Source organism: Alosa sapidissima, chromosome 19, assembly GCF_018492685.1.
Source record: "Alosa sapidissima isolate fAloSap1 chromosome 19, fAloSap1.pri, whole genome shotgun sequence".
Lineage (NCBI taxonomy): Eukaryota > Metazoa > Chordata > Actinopteri > Clupeiformes > Clupeidae > Alosa > Alosa sapidissima.
The window spans coordinates 8,701,887-8,720,096 of NC_055975.1; the positions used below are offsets into that span (position 1 = coordinate 8,701,887).

General features: G+C 39.8%; 1 protein-coding gene across 2 annotated transcripts; it reads right to left on the reverse strand.

Moving 5' to 3' along the window:
* Window positions 1–11,536: 11,536 nt before the first annotated feature.
* Window positions 11,537–17,172, reverse strand: LOC121692981 (procathepsin L-like). Of its 2 annotated transcripts, none has more exons than XM_042072087.1 (9): window positions 17,034–17,172; window positions 16,745–16,845; window positions 16,428–16,570; window positions 15,952–16,149; window positions 15,571–15,762; window positions 14,910–15,075; window positions 12,507–12,612; window positions 12,095–12,196; window positions 11,537–11,676 (listed from the first exon to the last, which is right to left on the reverse strand). In XM_042072087.1, exons 2-8 carry the CDS (start codon window positions 16,842–16,844, stop codon window positions 12,097–12,099), a joined length of 1,005 nt encoding a protein of 334 aa, XP_041928021.1. In that variant the 5' UTR covers window position 16,845; window positions 17,034–17,172; the 3' UTR covers window positions 11,537–11,676; window positions 12,095–12,096. The 2 variants fall into 2 exon arrangements, with proteins under 2 accessions (XP_041928021.1, XP_041928020.1); XM_042072086.1 differs by having other exon boundaries at window positions 12,486–12,612.
* Window positions 17,173–18,210: the final 1,038 nt, after the last annotated feature.

The following is an 18,210-nucleotide window of genomic DNA, read 5'->3' on the forward strand; positions in this document are numbered from 1 at the left end:
ACGTTGTCCTGCTCAGAGCATTTACTGTAGTACACACTCTACACTTCTCCTTACATCTGGAGTGAAACAGCAGAGTGTCCACTGCCTGATATTTATACTGTTTACAGTAACAGATCTACAGCAGCTCCGCTTTCAGTTCAGAGACCGAGTGTTAGCTGGAAACATTAGGAAAATGCTTACCCTCAGTCATTTCACACACACACATACACACACCCAGACACACACACTCTCTCTCTCTTACACACACATACGCACACACATACTCTCTCTTATACACACAAACTCTCTCTCTCTCTCTCTTACATACACAAACACAAACACACACACACACACAGTTCGGAGACAGAGTGATAGCTGGAGACATTGGGAAAGTGCTTACCCTCAGTAATTTCTGGGTTTCATCAGTATGAGAACATGATATGACCAGTTATGGAACAGAAACACTAACCTCACAGAATGCTACAGCCAAACACCGGCTTATCATCCTTTCAATTTTGAGTGTTTGAGGTGATAAAATGAGACTGAAAATGTGATTGAAGTACAGTATGTACTCTGCTCAATTACTAATTCAACAACCTGAACTTCCAGCAACAGAGGGAAACTTAACTTGATGTCAGAGTTTAGCTTGATAGACTACGAAACACTTGAAAAAACGGTACAGAATCTCAGCTCTTCCACATGTCTTAGACAATCTGCCTATCAATTTCTTCAAAACTGTTTTTCACCTTATAGCGGCAAATGTCCTTCAAATTGTAAATGTATCACTGCTGTCTGGCACTTTTCCTACTGTAAGTCACTGAAAACAGCTGTTGTAAAGCCACTTCTCAAGAAGAATAACCAGGATGCCTCCATGCTAAACAATTACAGGCCCATATCCAATCTACCTTTTATTGGCAAAATTATCGAAAAAGTCTTTAATCAATTAACTACCTTCCTCAAATCAAATGGGTATTTTGATTACTTTCAGTCTGGTTTTCGGGCAAATCATAGCACTGAAACAGCTCTCATTAAAGTTTTCAATGACATACGCCTCAACACAGATTCAAGTAAAACTAGTGCTACTGGACCTTAGTGCAGCATTTGACACTGTTGATCACACTATTTTACTACACAGACTAGAACACTGGGTTGGATTAACAGGCATAGTTATCAACAGGCTAAAATCATGCAAGAAAAGAAGCTATGCAGATGACATACAAATTACTTAACTCTGTCACCAAACGACTATGGTCCTCTTGAATCTATGTGTCAGTGTACAGTATAGAACAAATCAACACCTGGATGTCTCAAAATATCTCAAATATATTTGGTAAAAAGGAGGAAAGACTTACAGTAGGGTTGCCCCTCTCCTTGACACAAAAGGGTTGAAGGCAAAGGATAGTTAAAAATCTTGGTTTATTAATTGACAGTGATCTCAATTTCAACAGCCACATAAAAGCGATAACTAAATTAGCTTTTTACCACCTCAAAAATATTGCCAAACTTAGAGGGCTGATGTCAAAACAGACTTAGAAAAACTCATTTATGCATTTATCTCCAGCAGGGTTGATTACCGCAATGGACTGTTCACAGGCCTTCCTAAAAAATACTATTAAACAGCTTCAGGTGATAGGCTACAAAATGCAGCAGCTAGGATTCTAACAAAAACTAAAAGAACTGACCATATTACTCCAATTCTTACTGTAAGTCCCTGCACTGGCTTCCAGTAAGTCACAGAATTGACTTTAAAGCACTATTGCTTGTTCATATACCAGTAAATGGAGCAGGACCTAAATACCTATCAGACATTCTTCAGCAGTACACACCTTCTCGTCCTCTCTGTCCTATGTGAAAAACCTGTTAGTAAAACCTACTGTTTAACTAAACATGGTGAAGCAGCGCTTAGCTGCTATGCGGCTCAGCTCTGGAACCAACTTTCGGATGACATCAAAAAGGCCCCAACTGTAGCCAGTGTTAAATCTAGACATAAGACCAAACTGTTCTCAGATGCTGCGCTGAGTTACAAATTCTGAATCTGCCTTGATAATTATTCTACCTGTTTTTTTATTACTTTTATTACTTTCTTACTACTTTTGCTTTTGTTTTCTTTGCTTATTATGACCGCCGCGCAGCGAAGCGGCGGTCATATAGGTTTAGTCAGATTTTTTTTTTCTTTTTCACATGGCCAAATTTCCGTCAAGGAATCCCGGGACACTGAAAGACCGGGGTACACGAAACTTGGTGGGCATGTAACCTCACATGGATAGCATGGAACCATCGTTTTTCGTTTTAATCTGTAGCCCCCCCACTGGACTGGACCCCCCGAAAGGAGGGTAGGGAAGACACAGTTTTCTGTGAATATCTCGAGAACCGTAGGGTTTAGGAGGACCACCTTTTTTTTGTATGTTGATCTCAAGGGGCCATGTCAACCCATTCCATAACCACTCATTTCATGTATAGCGCCACCTAGTTAAACACAAAAAAGTAAAAATGAGGTGTTGTAATCGCAGGTATCTGTGACCTAACAAAGTCAAAACTGCACAAAATTGGAAGTGTAGGATCATTATGACACCCTCTGAATGCACGCCAAGTTTCGTGGAATTCCGTTCATGGGGGGCCACACAATAGATTAATTTATGTTACTATACACCAACTGGCCTGTAGGTGGCCGGAGACAGTTTTCTGTGAATATCTTGAGAACCGTAGGGCCTAGGAGTACCACCTTTTTTTTGTATGTTGGTCTTAAGGGGCCATGTCAACCCATCCCATTACCACTTTTTTCATGTATAGCGCCACCTAGTTAAAAATTAAAAAGCAAACAATTAGGTGTTTTCATCACAATATCTCTGGCTGACATGGTCAAAACTGCACGAAATTGAAAGTGTAGGATCATTATGACACCCTCCGAATGCATGCCAAGGTTCGTGAACTTTCGTTCATGGGGGGCCTTACAATAAAATAATTTATGTGTACATTTAGTGACCGTACACCAACAGAGTTTTCTGTGAATATCTTGAGAACCGTAGGGCCTAGGATGACCAATTTTTTCATATGTTTGCCTCCAGGGGTCATGTTAACCCATTCCATATGCACACATGTGCATAAACAGATACACACACACACACATACATTCACAGTAATCATATGTATGACACATACTCACACAGTAGACATATGTACGCATGCATGCACATGCACACACACAGGCACATACACAGGCACACACACACACACACACATAAACATAAACATGTACACACAGACATGCACACAATTCAAGAATTATGAACAAGATGGGGGTGGGGTTGTATAAAATGAATTTTACATGTGAAGTCTATGAACTAATCATGTTTTGGTACTTGTTGTCTAGCAGATACCAGTGAGAATTGAGTGTGCATAATGCAATTTAGTGAGACAGTTAGAATCATATATGCCTTTCAGCGTGATTTATTTTTGTGGAAAAAATGTGCTGGACTGGGCGGCGGTCATATTTTGTACTGCTCTGCGGTACATCTACTGTAGTTAATTATTCTTTATTATGACCGCCGCGCAGCGAAGCGGCGGTCATATAGGTTTAGTCAGATTTTTTTTTTTTTTTTTTTTTTCTTTTTCTTTTTTTTTTTTTTTTTCTTTTTCGCATGCCCAAATTTCCGTCAATGATTCCCGGGACACTGAAAGACCGGGGTACACGAAACTTGGTGGACATGTAACCCCACATGGATAGCATGGAACCATCGTTTTTCGTTTTGATCTGTAGCCCCCCCGCTGAATTGGACCCCCCGAAAGGAGGGTAGGGCAGACACAGTTTTCTGTGAATATCTCGAAAACCGTAGGGTTTAGGAGGACCATTTTTTTTTTGTATGTTGATCTCAAGGGGCCATGTCAACCCATTCCATAACCACTCATTTCATGTATAGCGCCACCTAGTTAAACACAAAAAAGTAAAAATGAGGTGGTGTAATTGAAGGTATCTGTGACCTAACATAGTCAAAACTGCACGAAATTGAAAGTGTAGGATCATTATGACACCCTCTGTATGCACGCCAAGTTTTGTGGAATTCCGTTCATGGGGGGCCACACAATAAATTAATTTATGTTACTATACACCAACTGGCCTGTAGGTGGCCGGAGACAGTTTTCTGTGAATATCTCGAGAACCGTAGGGCCTAGGAGGTCCACCTTTTTTTTGTATGTTGGTCTTAAGGGGACATGTCAACCCATCCCATTACCACTTATTTCATGTATAGCGCCACCTAGTTAAAAATTAAAAAGCAAAAAATTAGGTGTTTTCATCTCAATATCTCTGGCTGACAAGGTCAAAACTGCACGAAATTAAAAGTGTAGGATCATTATGACACCCTCTGAATGCATGCCAAGTTTTGTGTACTTTCGTTCATGGGGGGCCTTACAATAAAATAATTTATGTGTACATTTAGTAACGTACACCAACAAGGATTCCCGGGACACTGAAAGACCGGGGTACACAAAACTTGGTGGGCATGTACCCCCACATGGATAGCATGGAACCGTCATTTTTCGTTTTCATCTGCAGCCCCCCTGCTGGACTGGACCCCCCGAAAGGAGGGTAGGGCAGACACAGTTCTCTGTGAATCTTTTATGGTATGTTGGTCTCAAGGGCCCACATCAACCTGGCTCATAATCACTCATTTGTGATTTGCCCCCCTCCCCCCCGCCCCGGTCAAAAATGAAAATGCAATATTATTCTGCTTTAATCGCCCCTATCTTCAGTTAAGATGTTCAGAACTGCACCAAATTTTATGTGTATGATTGACCTGGCATTCTCTGGGGGTCTGGGGGTATGCCAAGTTTCGTAGAATTTCATCCATGGGGGGGGCTAAAAAAATTAGGTTATGTGTACATTTAGTGACTGTACACTCATTGGCCTGTAAATGGCGGTGCACACATATAAACATGCACACACACAGGCACCCACATACTATCGGTATTAGAACGGCCGATACATAATTACAAATTCAATAGGATCAAAAGAAAGCCAAAATATTCATCATCATCATCATGGCTGCATTTTCAGTATTGGCGATAAGTAGTCGTTTGTCCACTAGATGGCGCATCGTTGCAGTGAGATGTAATTTTTTTGAAAGTTAAAAGTGTGTTGAAAAAATAATGGACACTTCCTACAAGGACTGTAATTTACCGCAGCGAACATCTAATAAGGACAGGACGATGTTCACATGAAGTGTAAGTGAGGATGAAGTGAGGATGTTTATCGGACATGCTTGGTTTTTACTGCAGGTACGTTAATCTTGTAATATCAATAAGGACCTAGGTAATGTTACCGTTAGCGTTGGTTGAGTGATGGAGGCCCATTTGATTGATTGCATTTGTAGAAAACTATAAATGCGGTTATACCAAGCAAATTGATAGCAGCACTGTTTGTATCTTTCGACTGTCATTTATTGCACGTGCTACAAAATCATTCTGTGCAATGGAAGATTTACCAACGTTACACCGGTCTGATACAGTTTTGCCTATACATGCGTGAGACTGAGACGCCTGTTTATTTTGTTTTAAGTGCGTGCAGGGTGTGAGAGGGGAATCGATGTGCTTTGATTCCAGCTTGGTAGTTGTAGTCTGTGAAATTAAAAAGCACGTGTGTGTGAAGTATCCAAACAATGACACCTTCATTTCATTATGGCTGCTTTAGCAACACACCTTAAGCTACTGTGTAGTGGGTCCCATTTAGAAGTGGCTACTTCATTCGCGCTTTCCTTGACTCATGGAACTGCGTGAATGTTATTACAACTTTTCGCCACGATATGGCAGTTTAAGTCCGCTTGATACTGTAAGTCGTAAGCCATTGGTTTCCAAAGGAGATTTTATTTGTGTCGCCAGCATAGCCTATTGACAATTTATGTTGTAAATAGGCCTACCTTATAATCCTACCTGTAGCTTAGGGAAGCTAACAGCTTTCTATTAGGATCTAGTTTGTTAGTTACAGTTTTGTCATAACTCCCTAATGCATTTTTGCATTTAGAATAGCCAGAGCGTGTATATCTCAATCTGAAAATTAAACAATATCGGGTGCCTATGGACTAGGCTGGGTCAACCCAGCCTGATCTGCCCGCTATTTATTTTTTGATTTCTTAAAAGATTGAGCTTGGTCTGATGAAAGCCAGACTAGCCATGGACCTCAGTTACACAATGCAAGGGAACATGAATCAGCCTATATTTGCACGAACAATAACGGACAAAAGCTCTTCAACTTTGGCCCGTTAAAATGTGTATGAACAGTCTAGCGACGCATTTCATCAAGGCCCATTTGGACATGTCAGTTATTTGCACCACTGGTTATATGTAAAACAGCATTTCGTTTCAGACTACTGTTACTTAATTTGTGCATTAACAATAACGTTTCAGACTACTACTTAATTTGTGCATTGACAATAAAGTATTACATGAACTAAAGATGACTAAAATCTTATGTAGAAGAAGAAATATTCACAAAAAATCCATCCATCCAAAAATGACCTTTGTTTTTGATAGCTGTTGAAAACGGCATGGAACTGACAGAGATGTTTTTGTTTATAAATACATAAAAAATAAATAAATAAATAAATAACATTATGCTGATACCTTTTGCTTTTCCCAAATACAATGTAGCCTACAGGTGTAAGTGACCTTTCATCAATCCAGTTGCAATGGATGAACTGTGATGACCTGCCCTACTTGTGATTGTTTAGAGATTTTAAAGGTTTTATAACAATGCTACATCTTCTTTGGCTATTCTACAATCTATTCACCTTTTCAGCACAAGTAGGCTACTTTCTGTGCAGCCGCACACACACACTCAGGCATGCCAAACAAGCATACACAAAAGTTTCAAGAGTGGGGGATGGAGTAAAAGATGGAGACAAATTGAAGTGTGATTTATTTTCGCGGAATGGATGTACAGGACTGAGCGGCGGTCATATTTTGTACCGCTATGCGGTACATCTAGTTTTTAAATGATTTTACCTTGTGTGTTTTATGTTTTCTTATTATGATCTTTACCTTTTGAACTATTCTTTGACTATTTTGCCCTTCTATGCTTTTATTTGTTAGTGTTTGGTTTTGTTTATGTAAAGCACATTGAATGACCTCTGTGTATGAAATGCGCTATATAAATAAACTTGACTTGACTTGTTCACCATGATGCACAGATGTGTGGAGGACTGTGGAATAATAGGCTAATCGTATAATCAAATTGATGATTTTCATTTTCTTGACACTTTGCACAGCCAATAGTTGATTACATTGTCTATGGTTTTGTACATTTGCAACAGCTTTACTGATATTCCTCATTCTACTCATGGCGTATCTTAAGTGCAAAAACTGTCTAGTGCAGTTTAGAGTCACCCAACACGTGTCCTTGAGTAACTGAAACTCACTGAAGTCATCGGTTTTATTGAATTTCAAGTTCCCTTCGTGACTCAAACTTTGTCCTATCAAATGTACTCAGGAATAAAAAGTAAAAGTTCAGACCTGCTAGTCAAAGTACAACTAGATGTACCGCAGAGCGGTACAAAATATGACCGCCGCCCAGTCCAGCACATTTTTTCCACAAAAAGAAATCACGCTGAAAGGCCTATATGATTGTCTCACTAAATTGCATTATCCACACTCAATTCTCACTGGTATCTGCTAGACAACAAGTACCAAAACATGATTAGTTCATAGATTTCACATGTAAAATTCTTTTTATACAACCCCACCTCCATCTTGCCTGTTCATAATTCTGAGAAATTCTTGATTGTTTGTGTTATGTTTATGTTATGTGTGTGTGTGTGTGTGTGCCTGCGTATGTGCCTGTGCATGCAAGCGTACATATGTCTACTGTGTGAGTATGTGTCATACGTATGATTATTGTGAATGTATGTGTGCGTGTGTGTGTATCTGTTTGTGCACATGTGTCCACATGAAATGGATTAACATGACCCCTGGAGGCAAACATACGGAAAAAAATGGTCATCCTAGGTCCTACAGTTCTCAAGATATTCACAGAGAACTGTGTCTGCCCTACCCTCCTTTCGGGGGGTCCAGTCCAGCCGGGGGGCTACAGATCAAAACGAAAAATGACGGTTCCATGCTATCCATGTGGGGGTACATGCCCACCAAGTTTTGTGTACCCCGGTCTTTCAGTGTCCCGGGAATCCTTGTTGGTATACGTCACTAAATGTACACATAAATTATTTTATTGTAAGGCCCCCCCATGAACAAAAGTACACAAAACTTGGCATGCATTCGGAGGGGCTCATAATGATCCTACACTTTTAATTTCGTGCAGTTTTGACCTTGTCAGCCAGAGATATTGTGATGAAAACATCTAATTTTTTGCTTTTTAATTTTTAACTAGGTGGCGCTATACATGAAATAAGTGGTAATGGGATGGGTTGACATGCCCCCTTAAGACCAACATACATAAAAAAGGTGGACCTCCTAGGCCCTACAGTTCTCGAGATATTCACAGAAAACTGTCTCCGGCCACCTACAGGCCAGTTGGTGTATAGTAACATAAATTAATTTATTTTATACAACAATTGGGTTCTATGGAACTATTTATTTGTTTCTGATTGGCCGAGAGACGTTCCATGAGTTGGAATATCCCTGGACATTTCAACTCAGACTTTGCACAGCTAATAATAAATCACTCCGCGATACAATGCGAAGATTTGACACAATGTTCTCATCCCAGCTCTCCACTATTTTAAGCAATGGGTTACTCCTTAGCAAACCATAACGAAACAGTGCTTCACCACATCTGTGAATTAAGCTACACAGTCAACTCAATGTAAGTGATATAAACGAGGATGCTAATTGTTCTCAGCATTGCCAGCATGATGTAGGGCCTATAATATGATTGTCACTTGGAGGAGACTTGTAGATAACTAACGTTAGCATAGTTAGCTAACCGCTGCTAACGTGCTAGCATCGTGTCAGAAAAACATATGGGGCTGTGCACAGTAGTGTAACATTTATTCACCATAAATTAATAAAGTTGAGTGGTTCTGCAATGTAGGCTATGTTTCCGTTTTTTTGTAGTACCATGTCCCTTACATAACATGGCCCAGTGTCCTTGTAACATGCATGCAGCAAAGCTAGATATGAATGTGATTTCAGCCCGACTTTCAACATTTCTTTCAAGAAGACACGTAAACCACAAAGACCCGTAAAGAGGGATCTGGAATGTTGGTTACCTAGCAACCAAGACGCTGTCTATTGAAAAGGGAACTGTTTTTTGATGCGTAAGAACGATGTCGAAATTAACATTTTTAAACAATATTGGGGTGTTTTCAGATTATTTAGTTTGTGGTAGAATTGTTGTATAAAAGCAATATAGCACTCGTGATCGTGGGATTGGTCATGGATATTCCCACGGCTGTTGTTGCCTGCGCTACTCGGCCTCCGGCCTCGTGGCTACGGCCGAACAACACCCGTGGGAATATCCATGACCTCTCACTCGTGCTATATTGCTTAAGTGTGCCCCCCCATTAACGGAATTCCACAAAACTTGGTGTCATAATGATCCTACACTTCCAATTTCGTGCAGTTTTGACTATGTTAGGTCACAGATACCTTCAATTACAACACCTCATTTTTACTTTTTTATGTTTAACTAGGTGGCGCTATACATGAAATGAGTGATTATGGAATGGGTTGACATGGCCCCTTGAGATCAACATACAAAAAAAATGGTCCTCCTAAACCCTACGGTTTTCGAGATATTCACAGAAAACTGTGTCTGCCCTACCCTCCTTTCGGGGGGGTCCAGTCCAGCGGGGGGTCTACAGATCACAACGAAAAATGATGGTTCCATGTGGGGTTACATGCCCACCAAGTTTTGTGTACCCCGGTCTTTCAGTGTCCCGGGAATCATTGACGGAAATTTGGGCATGCGAAAAAGCTTGCTTGTTTGCTGCGCGGCGGTCATAATAAGACAACACCACACCAACAGACACTGGTAATGGCATTTCACTGATGAGACACTATCAGCAATGCGTTTGTGTAATGGCAGCCAGCAAGTATACTGTAGCTTTGCAGTGATTAAACCAAACTACCTGAGCAGCTTCACATTAGACAATTGAATCTGGTGTGCGGCTGAGCTACTTTTACTTCACTTGTTCTATAGTATAAACTAATTATGACTGCCGCGCAGCCCAATTTTCCGTCAATGAGTCCCAGGACACTGAAAGACCGGGGTACACGAAACTTGGTGGGCATGTAACCCCATATGGATAGCATGGAACCGTAATTTTTCGTTTTGATCTGTAGCCCCCCCGCTGGACTGGACCCCCCGAAAGGAGGGTAGGGCAGACACAGTTCTCTGTGAATATCTTGAGAACTGTAGGGCCTAGGATGACCATTTTTTTCCGTATGTTTGCCTCCAGGGGTCATGTTAACCCATTTCATGTGCACACATGTGCACAAACAGATACACACACACACACACATACATTCACAGTAATGTCACAGGCACAAACACAAGCACGCACGCACACACACACACACACGCACACACACACACACACACATAACATAAACATAACACAAACAATCAAGAATTTCTCAGAATTATAAACAGGCAAGATGGAGGTGGGGTTGTATAAAATGAATTTTACATGTGAAATCTATGAACTAATCATGTTTTGGTACTTGTTGTCTAGCAGATACCAGTGAGAATTGAGTGTGGATAATGCAATTTAGTGAGACAGTTAGAATCATATAGGCATTTCAGCGTGATTTCTTTTTGTGGAAAAAATGTGCTGGACTGGGCAGCGGTCATATTTTGTACCGCTCTGCGGTACATCTAGTTCAATACATTTGTGTTCAGACAGTCTGGATGGAATGGTTTCGAGAGCCAAAATATATTTAGTTTCACTTGTCCCAGTTGCTCTACTACCCATGCTTCTCTCTGAACCTTGCCGATTACCAACGTGACAGAAAGCAAACAGGAGCAGGAGGCCCTACTGCTGTTTGAGACTTTGACCATATTGGGAGATAAACTCGATAAACTTAGTATCGAACATGGAAGTATTTATCATGTTATTTGTTCTAAGTAATATTCTATGCATTGCCAATTATGTCTGTAGTTTTTCCATGTCATTCATTCTGAAATGGTTTTAGAGATGCATTAGGGATTGTCCTCTGAAGATGCATTGTTTCAAAACTGGCTGTGTGACGGATGTCAAAGATCAAGGCTCCTGTGGATCATGCTTCAGTGCAGTGAGTTATACTGATATGTGAGAGCACATGGTGATGTATATGTTTGTGCATATATGTTATTCTCAGTTTATGTGGTCTTTTAAGTCATCCAGTCAAGTGATCTTGTTGCTTTTATTGAATTAAGTAACAGTGAGTTACAAGTTATCATAACTTAATTTAGTCAAAGCAAAACAATGACTAGAATGAGTAAGATTGTGTGTGTGTTATCCTTTTTTAAAGTGCAATATTCATAATTAAACATATGACACATTCAGTTAAAGCACTGAAAACCAATAATCAAAATTCAGAGGATAGAAAATACTCTTTTCATTCAGGCTTCACATCAGTTATTTTTATTTCAAAGACAAGACATTAAGACATTTTGATTCATTTATAAAAGAGGCACAAACATCAATACTGTGGCAAGAATGCAAAGCAATTTGGATCGGAGCAGTTCTCACATGGCTGTCCTGATCTCTAGAGAGGAAAAAACAAGAGTGGGACTCATGAATACTGCATAGGTTGCAAACTCCCATCTGCTGTCATTTATACAGTACATAGAACTTCAGTTATCATCTCTACAACTAAAGTACTGTAGGATATATGTCAAGTGGAATTCCTGTGCTTGCGTTCACCCATGAATAATAAGAGAAAGAAATATGACTACTGTACATGACAGCATATGAATAAAAACAGAAGTGAAAAGTGATACTGTGTATCAAGTAATTATCCAGTTCTCCTTTAAACAGGTCATTAGGTCACATATCAATCAATCTTGAAACAGGAAACAACTCTTTAGACATTCTCTAAAACACATCATACTGTATTTGCAAGAAACCCAATCATAGAATTGCAATCTGTATTGGGGGTGTTGTCTTTCTCTTCACAAACTCACCATCAGACCAGAGGATAATATGGATAACAAGCAATGGCACACTGATTGTTCTGGTTCCGGGCCATCTTGATGTAGCCTTGTTCTCCCCAGCGGACACCCCAGCTTTACATACAGCATAAAACACTTTACCACCATAAACTTTATACTTACTAAATCACCAGCTTCACATACAGCATAAAACACTTTACCACCATAAACTTTACACTTACTAAATCAGTCATATGGTATCAAAATGTGTTAACTACAGTATGTAACTGCATTTCACTTCATTCCTTTTTTACAGCAACCTTAGTAGTAGAGGTAGTGGAACATGTATCATTTAACCAACATGAAACACAGAGGTAGAGAACTGCAGAATGAGTAGATGTATAAAAGAATAGGAGTAGCCTACTGAGGTACAGGGGAAGCACACCTGTTTTTCACCAGCCAGTAGTCCTGGCCATCTTCAGTTCCGTAACCGACAGCCAACATGGCATGATTAGTCTTAGAACTGCTGCACGCAGGCTCATAATAGACACCTGACATCAATTAATCAAGCCATCAGTTAATCAATAAATCAGTCAGTTAACTGAATAATGGCTGCAGTGCACACCCAATGCCTATCTATTGTTTTATTACAGTGCATGAAAATGCACTGTACTGTTCTTCCTAGGCTGCTTCTTCTTATTCTTCTTCTTCTAACGCAAATAATGCAGCTTCAACCGTTTAACGTAGAAACTTCATTCAAAATATGTTACGTAGGTCTTACTTAGGACATGAGTGCTATGTATGTTTCATCTTTGTAACTTTTATACTTTTTAAACTATTAACTAGAAAATGTAATTTCGAGGAAATTACCAGTGCATGAAAATATAAACATACTGTATATTAACATAAAATGCAAAACAAACTTTTATTTGGAAACAGTTGGCAGGAGTCATAGTTGATAACAACTGACAGTTGAAATGTCTAAACAGTTAAATAGTTGAGTAGTTTAAATAGTTAAATTATTTAATAGTGAATTATTGTAGTGAGGACATTTATTTTGAAACAGTTGTGGGCAGAGGAAATAGGAACAGAATCTGTAGTCTTAAGAGAGCCAGATTGTATGCTTAAAGCCTGAGACAGAGTATATAGTTTAAAAGTTGAATTTAGATAGTGTAATGGATGTTGATAGACAGAAAGTTGAATGGATGTTGATAGGCAGATTGTTTAATGGATGTTGGTGGATAGTTTAATGGGTGGATGAGTGAATGGTTCGAAGAAGATGAATGGATAGAAAGTTGGATGGAATGTGCCTTATATACTTGTAGAATGGAGAGACACAGAGAGAGTTGGCCTAGTTAAGCAGAAAGCAGTTGATACAGGTGCAATCAGTTTAACTGGCCCTTTGATGGGTCCTAGTAGTGAGCAGCTGGAAGTTGATACAGGTGCAAATCAAGTTAATTAGTCCATTGTGATGTCATAGTGCTAATACAAAGTCTATGGGGAAAAATAAGCTTGTTTTTTATTAATATCTCAAAAAGTATAAAGTTTAAAAAAGTGAAAAATACATTCCCCACGTGTCCTTTTCAAGACCTACGTTACAAAGTTTGAACGAAGTTTCTACGTTAAACGGTTAAAGCTGAATTAGACGCAGAAATTTGGTGGGAAGAAGAAGAAGAAGAAGAAGAAGAAGAAGAAGAAGAAGAAGACTTCGGATAACAGAACAGTGCATTTTCATGCACTGTAACTAATCAAAATTACCCCATAGACTTAACATTGGCCTCTATGACATCACAGCAATTAGAATCTTCTGCCAGGTGGCCAGGCCACCTGCATCAACTCAGTTTCTCAGGCTTTAAGCATACAGACTACCTAGCAAATATTTTAACCATTTAAACTATCCACCTATTTAACTGTTCAGTCATTCTATATTAAACCTCATCTACCTAGCAAATAATTTAACCATTTAAGGTATCCACCTATTTAACTGTTCAGTCATTCTAACTATATTAAACCTCATATACCTCTCAAATAATTTAACCATTTAAACTAACCACCTATTTAACTGTTCAGTCATTCCAACTATTAAACCTCATCTACCTAGCAACCAATATAGCAACCACCTCAAGTACCCTAGCAACAGCCTAGCGAGCACTTCCACAGTTACAACCTAGCAACCAATGAGTTTAACCTAGCAACCAGCATAGCAACCACCACAACTAACCTAGCAACAGCCTAGCAACCACCTCATGTACCCTAGCAACAGCCTAGCAACCATGTCAAATACCCTAACAACAGCCTAGCAACCAACATAGCAACAAATGAGTTTAACCTAGCAACCAGCATAGCAACCACCATAACTAACCTAGCAACAGCCTAGCAACCATTTAAAATACCCTAGCAACAGCCTAGCAACCACTTCCACAGTTACAACCTAGCAACCAACATATCAACTAATGACTTTAACCTAGCAACCAACATAGCAGCCCCCACAACTAACCTAGCAACAGCCTAGCAACCACCTCAAGTAACCTAGCAACAGCCTAACAACCATGTCAAATACCCTAGCAACAGCCTAGCAACCACCACAACTTCAAACTAGCAACCACCATAGCAACCAACAGGATTACATAAGTAACCAGCATATGTAATAACATTTGGCATAACAACCAACATATGTACCCTAGCAACACTATTGCAACTATATCTGCATTTGTTTTTACTCTGTATGATATTTTACATCATATTTTTTGCATTTCCACGCACTGTATTTCATTCAGGAAATGCTTTTCTAGTTTTGTTTGATATAGCCTAATAGCCCAGAGAGGAGTGGGCACTAGACATAACCTACCAGATGAATACTGACGGAAAGATTTGTGTCCAGCATCAATAGAAACAGACACAGGTCCCTCGTTTGCCATATACGTCTGTAAAGTTCCTTCATCTCCATACGGCAACCTCATATATCCACTGCAGTAGGCACCAATACCTGACTTTTTGAAACGGCAGGATGAATCCTGTCAAATGTCAGAACAGTGTGATTTTAATTGTGAAATTTGGAAACAGTTTCTAACCATCTGTTAGTTAACAAAATAAATACTGGCTTTAAAATCAATATTCAAAAGATGTTTTATAATAACAAATAACAAAAAGTCCATATCATAACCAAATATCTGACAAATATATAGATATATCACTGTGCTCCTGATTCCATTATCTTATTAAATCAGGTTAAGTGTTACAAATTGTCTATTGCTAATTGCTTTGTTAACTGTTTATTGTTTTTTTACTCATCCAGCCCTACTGTCTTGCTTGACTTCACAGGTCTGTCAATCTTTCTGTGAAAGTGATGTATATTCATAAACCACTCTCATTATAATGTGTATTCAACCTGTTTTCTAATTAACTGAATTTTCTTATAATGGAATTCATGTTTCATGATTCATACATTCATGGAAATTATGTTATTTATATTCAGATGTCTAAGCAGTGATTTTTTAAATGTTCTGTACCTGTCCCTCATAAGGATAAGATGCTTCAGTGTCTATCCCACCGTTGTCGCTGATATACTGGAAAGCCTTGTGCTTATAGCCTCCATTGCAGCCCTCGTTCCCATATGACCAAGAGCAGTCCACCAGCTGCTGTTCACTCAGAGAGGGGAGATATCCCTTATATATGCAGGTGTAGAACTCCAGTGCACCTGTCTTAATAAGAGAAGAGAAAACTTGAACACACACACACAAACAAAGACACACAAACACAGATGCACACACACACACACACACACACACACACACACACACACACACACACACACACACACACACACACACACACACACTCACAAACACACAAACACACACCATGTGATCTCACATATCAGCATAACTCACTGCACTGAAGGCCCAGCACGATCCACAGGAGCCTTGATCTTTGACATCCGTCACACAGCCAGTTTTCCTCCAGTCTACAGCTGCAGGCAGCTCAGCACCCTGTTTGTGTCTGAAGGCCATCTTGCCTTGCCCAGATGGAGATACAGTGACATTTGGAGGAACCAAGTCTCCCAGGAGAACACGGTATTCCTCCAAATGCTGTTAGAAGAAGAACAGCAACAAAAAAGAGTGAGTAATTATATTGAGTAATTAAAGAACAGCGTGATTACAGAAGTAATATGCTAACATATTAAATCGGTTTGAAAGTGAAAATGGATGCATCCTGATTTCTAAAACCCTGGGATAGAATAAGGAAGTAGATTGTAGAGGTAGAGAAGTAGAGGTAAGATATATGGTAGGCTTCTACATGGTCGCTTTGGGAGTAATCCTGTTATTTAGCTATGTTATTTTTTGTAGACATAGATCATCTGTCCTACCATGTCGGAGAAGTGGTTCATGTCCATGCGGTAGGTCTTGATGCCCTGGTCAGCCAGGATGTTGTGGGTCAGAACCCTACGGCGGGTGGAGAGCCAGATGTCTTTGTGCTGGGCCTCCTCCTCAGGCGTCCTGTAGACCCTACCTGGTTACACAATTAGATACTACAGATAACTATTACTATACAACCATTTTATACACATTTTATATAAGCATCTACATACTTCCCGGTGTTACAGTATACAGAATGTTGTAATCTTACAATGAATGGCATTTTGTGTTGATATACATTATGTAGTGAAAAAACACACCCCCTCACCAAACTTGAGTTTCCATGTGTGAAACTCCAGGTCCTCCAGAGAGAGGCTGGCACAGCTCACCACTGCCAGAGAGGCAGCTGCGATTAGCAACAGCTTCATGCTGACATACAAAAACAGCAAAACATGGTCATTGGTCAATTATGAGCCCATTTACATTGCTAAGTAGAGCTGGTGTGTATGTGTGCATGCGTGTGTGTGTACATGTGTGTTTGTGTGCGTGTGTCTGTGTGTGTGTCTGCTGAGGGTGAGCGCAATAAAGATGGCAGAAAGAGTTTGAAGTATTTTCACCTGCTTGAGAGTTTCCTGACACCTCCAGTAGATGACCTCCAATAGAGAGGCAGTTTGACAGACGACTGTTAAAACATACACTCTTATACCCTGACAAGAAGGATCTGTCCCACTTTTTTAACCTCTAGCTCCTCCTGAATCAGCCTTATGCACATGACTGCAAGTTCCTGCTTCAGTTCTCAGTTTGTTTGAGATCTAGCTGATGTAGGCTAATAAAAGCAAACGTCCAATCTCTCTTTCATAAATTGATAATGTTAGCGTTTCTATAAGTATATATACTCTTTTGATCCCGTGAAAGAAGTTTGGTCTCTGTATTTATCCCAATCTGTGAATTAGTGAAACATACTCAGCACACAGTGAACAGAAGCACACACTAATCCCGGCGCAATGAGCTGCCTACAACAACAGCGGTGCTCAGGGAGCAGTGAGAGGTTAGGTGCCTTGCTCAAGGGCACTTCAGCCGTGCCTACTCGTCAGGGTTCGAACCGGCAACCCTCCGGTTACAAGTCCGAAGCGCTAACCAGTAGGCCACGGCTGCCACTTTCTTTGTTACCTGCAACTGCAAAATGAAATAGCTTACAGTATTTAATGGACTAATTTACTTGATAGAGTATCTTAATTGTCGATAGGCTACTTGAATGTGTTCGTGCTGTGTGCTTGTGTTGTGCATGTGTCAGAATCTGCCGAGGTACAAGGTTGCTGAAGTTCATTGCAGAGAACTTCATTTCTCACGAAGTGAAAGGGTGTGGTGAAATTAGGCTACATCTGCAGTCTAGAAGCACAAATCTGTTGCAGAATAAGAAGCTACCACAATCTGTGTACAGTTTTTTTATTTTTTTATTAATTTATTTATTAATCGGAGGGTGAATGTATGGTCCTTATGGATTGTTTTGTTTTTAGTTAATGATTATCTTTGTCTTGTAAGTAGACAATTCAGTGGTGGTGCACTGGTGTCACTTTCAGCATTCAGTGTTTGTACAGCTTGTGAAGGGTTATGGTCACAATCTCATACAATGATAGTTTGTATGAAACAACTCGTGAGCCATTATCTGGTCAATGATCAGCATGACTAATAAAGAAGGAAATCTGAAAGTTGCACACACACACATGACCGTAGGCCACTGTTGATGCATGCAATTCTGTGGTGGGAAATAAATGGCTTATTAAATAATCTGGG

Coding starts and splice junctions, on each gene's coding strand:
- LOC121692981 (XM_042072086.1), bottom strand. CDS start 16,844: ATGAAGCTGTTGCTAATCGCAGCTGCCTCTCTGGCAGTGGTGAGCTGT. Junction 16,571..16,744: donor CACATGGAAACTCAAGTTTG/GTGAGGGGGTGT, acceptor TTGTGTAACCAG/GTAGGGTCTACAGGACGCCT. Junction 15,076..15,570: donor CTTATCCTTATGAGGGACAG/GTACAGAACATT, acceptor GACATTTGACAG/GATTCATCCTGCCGTTTCAA.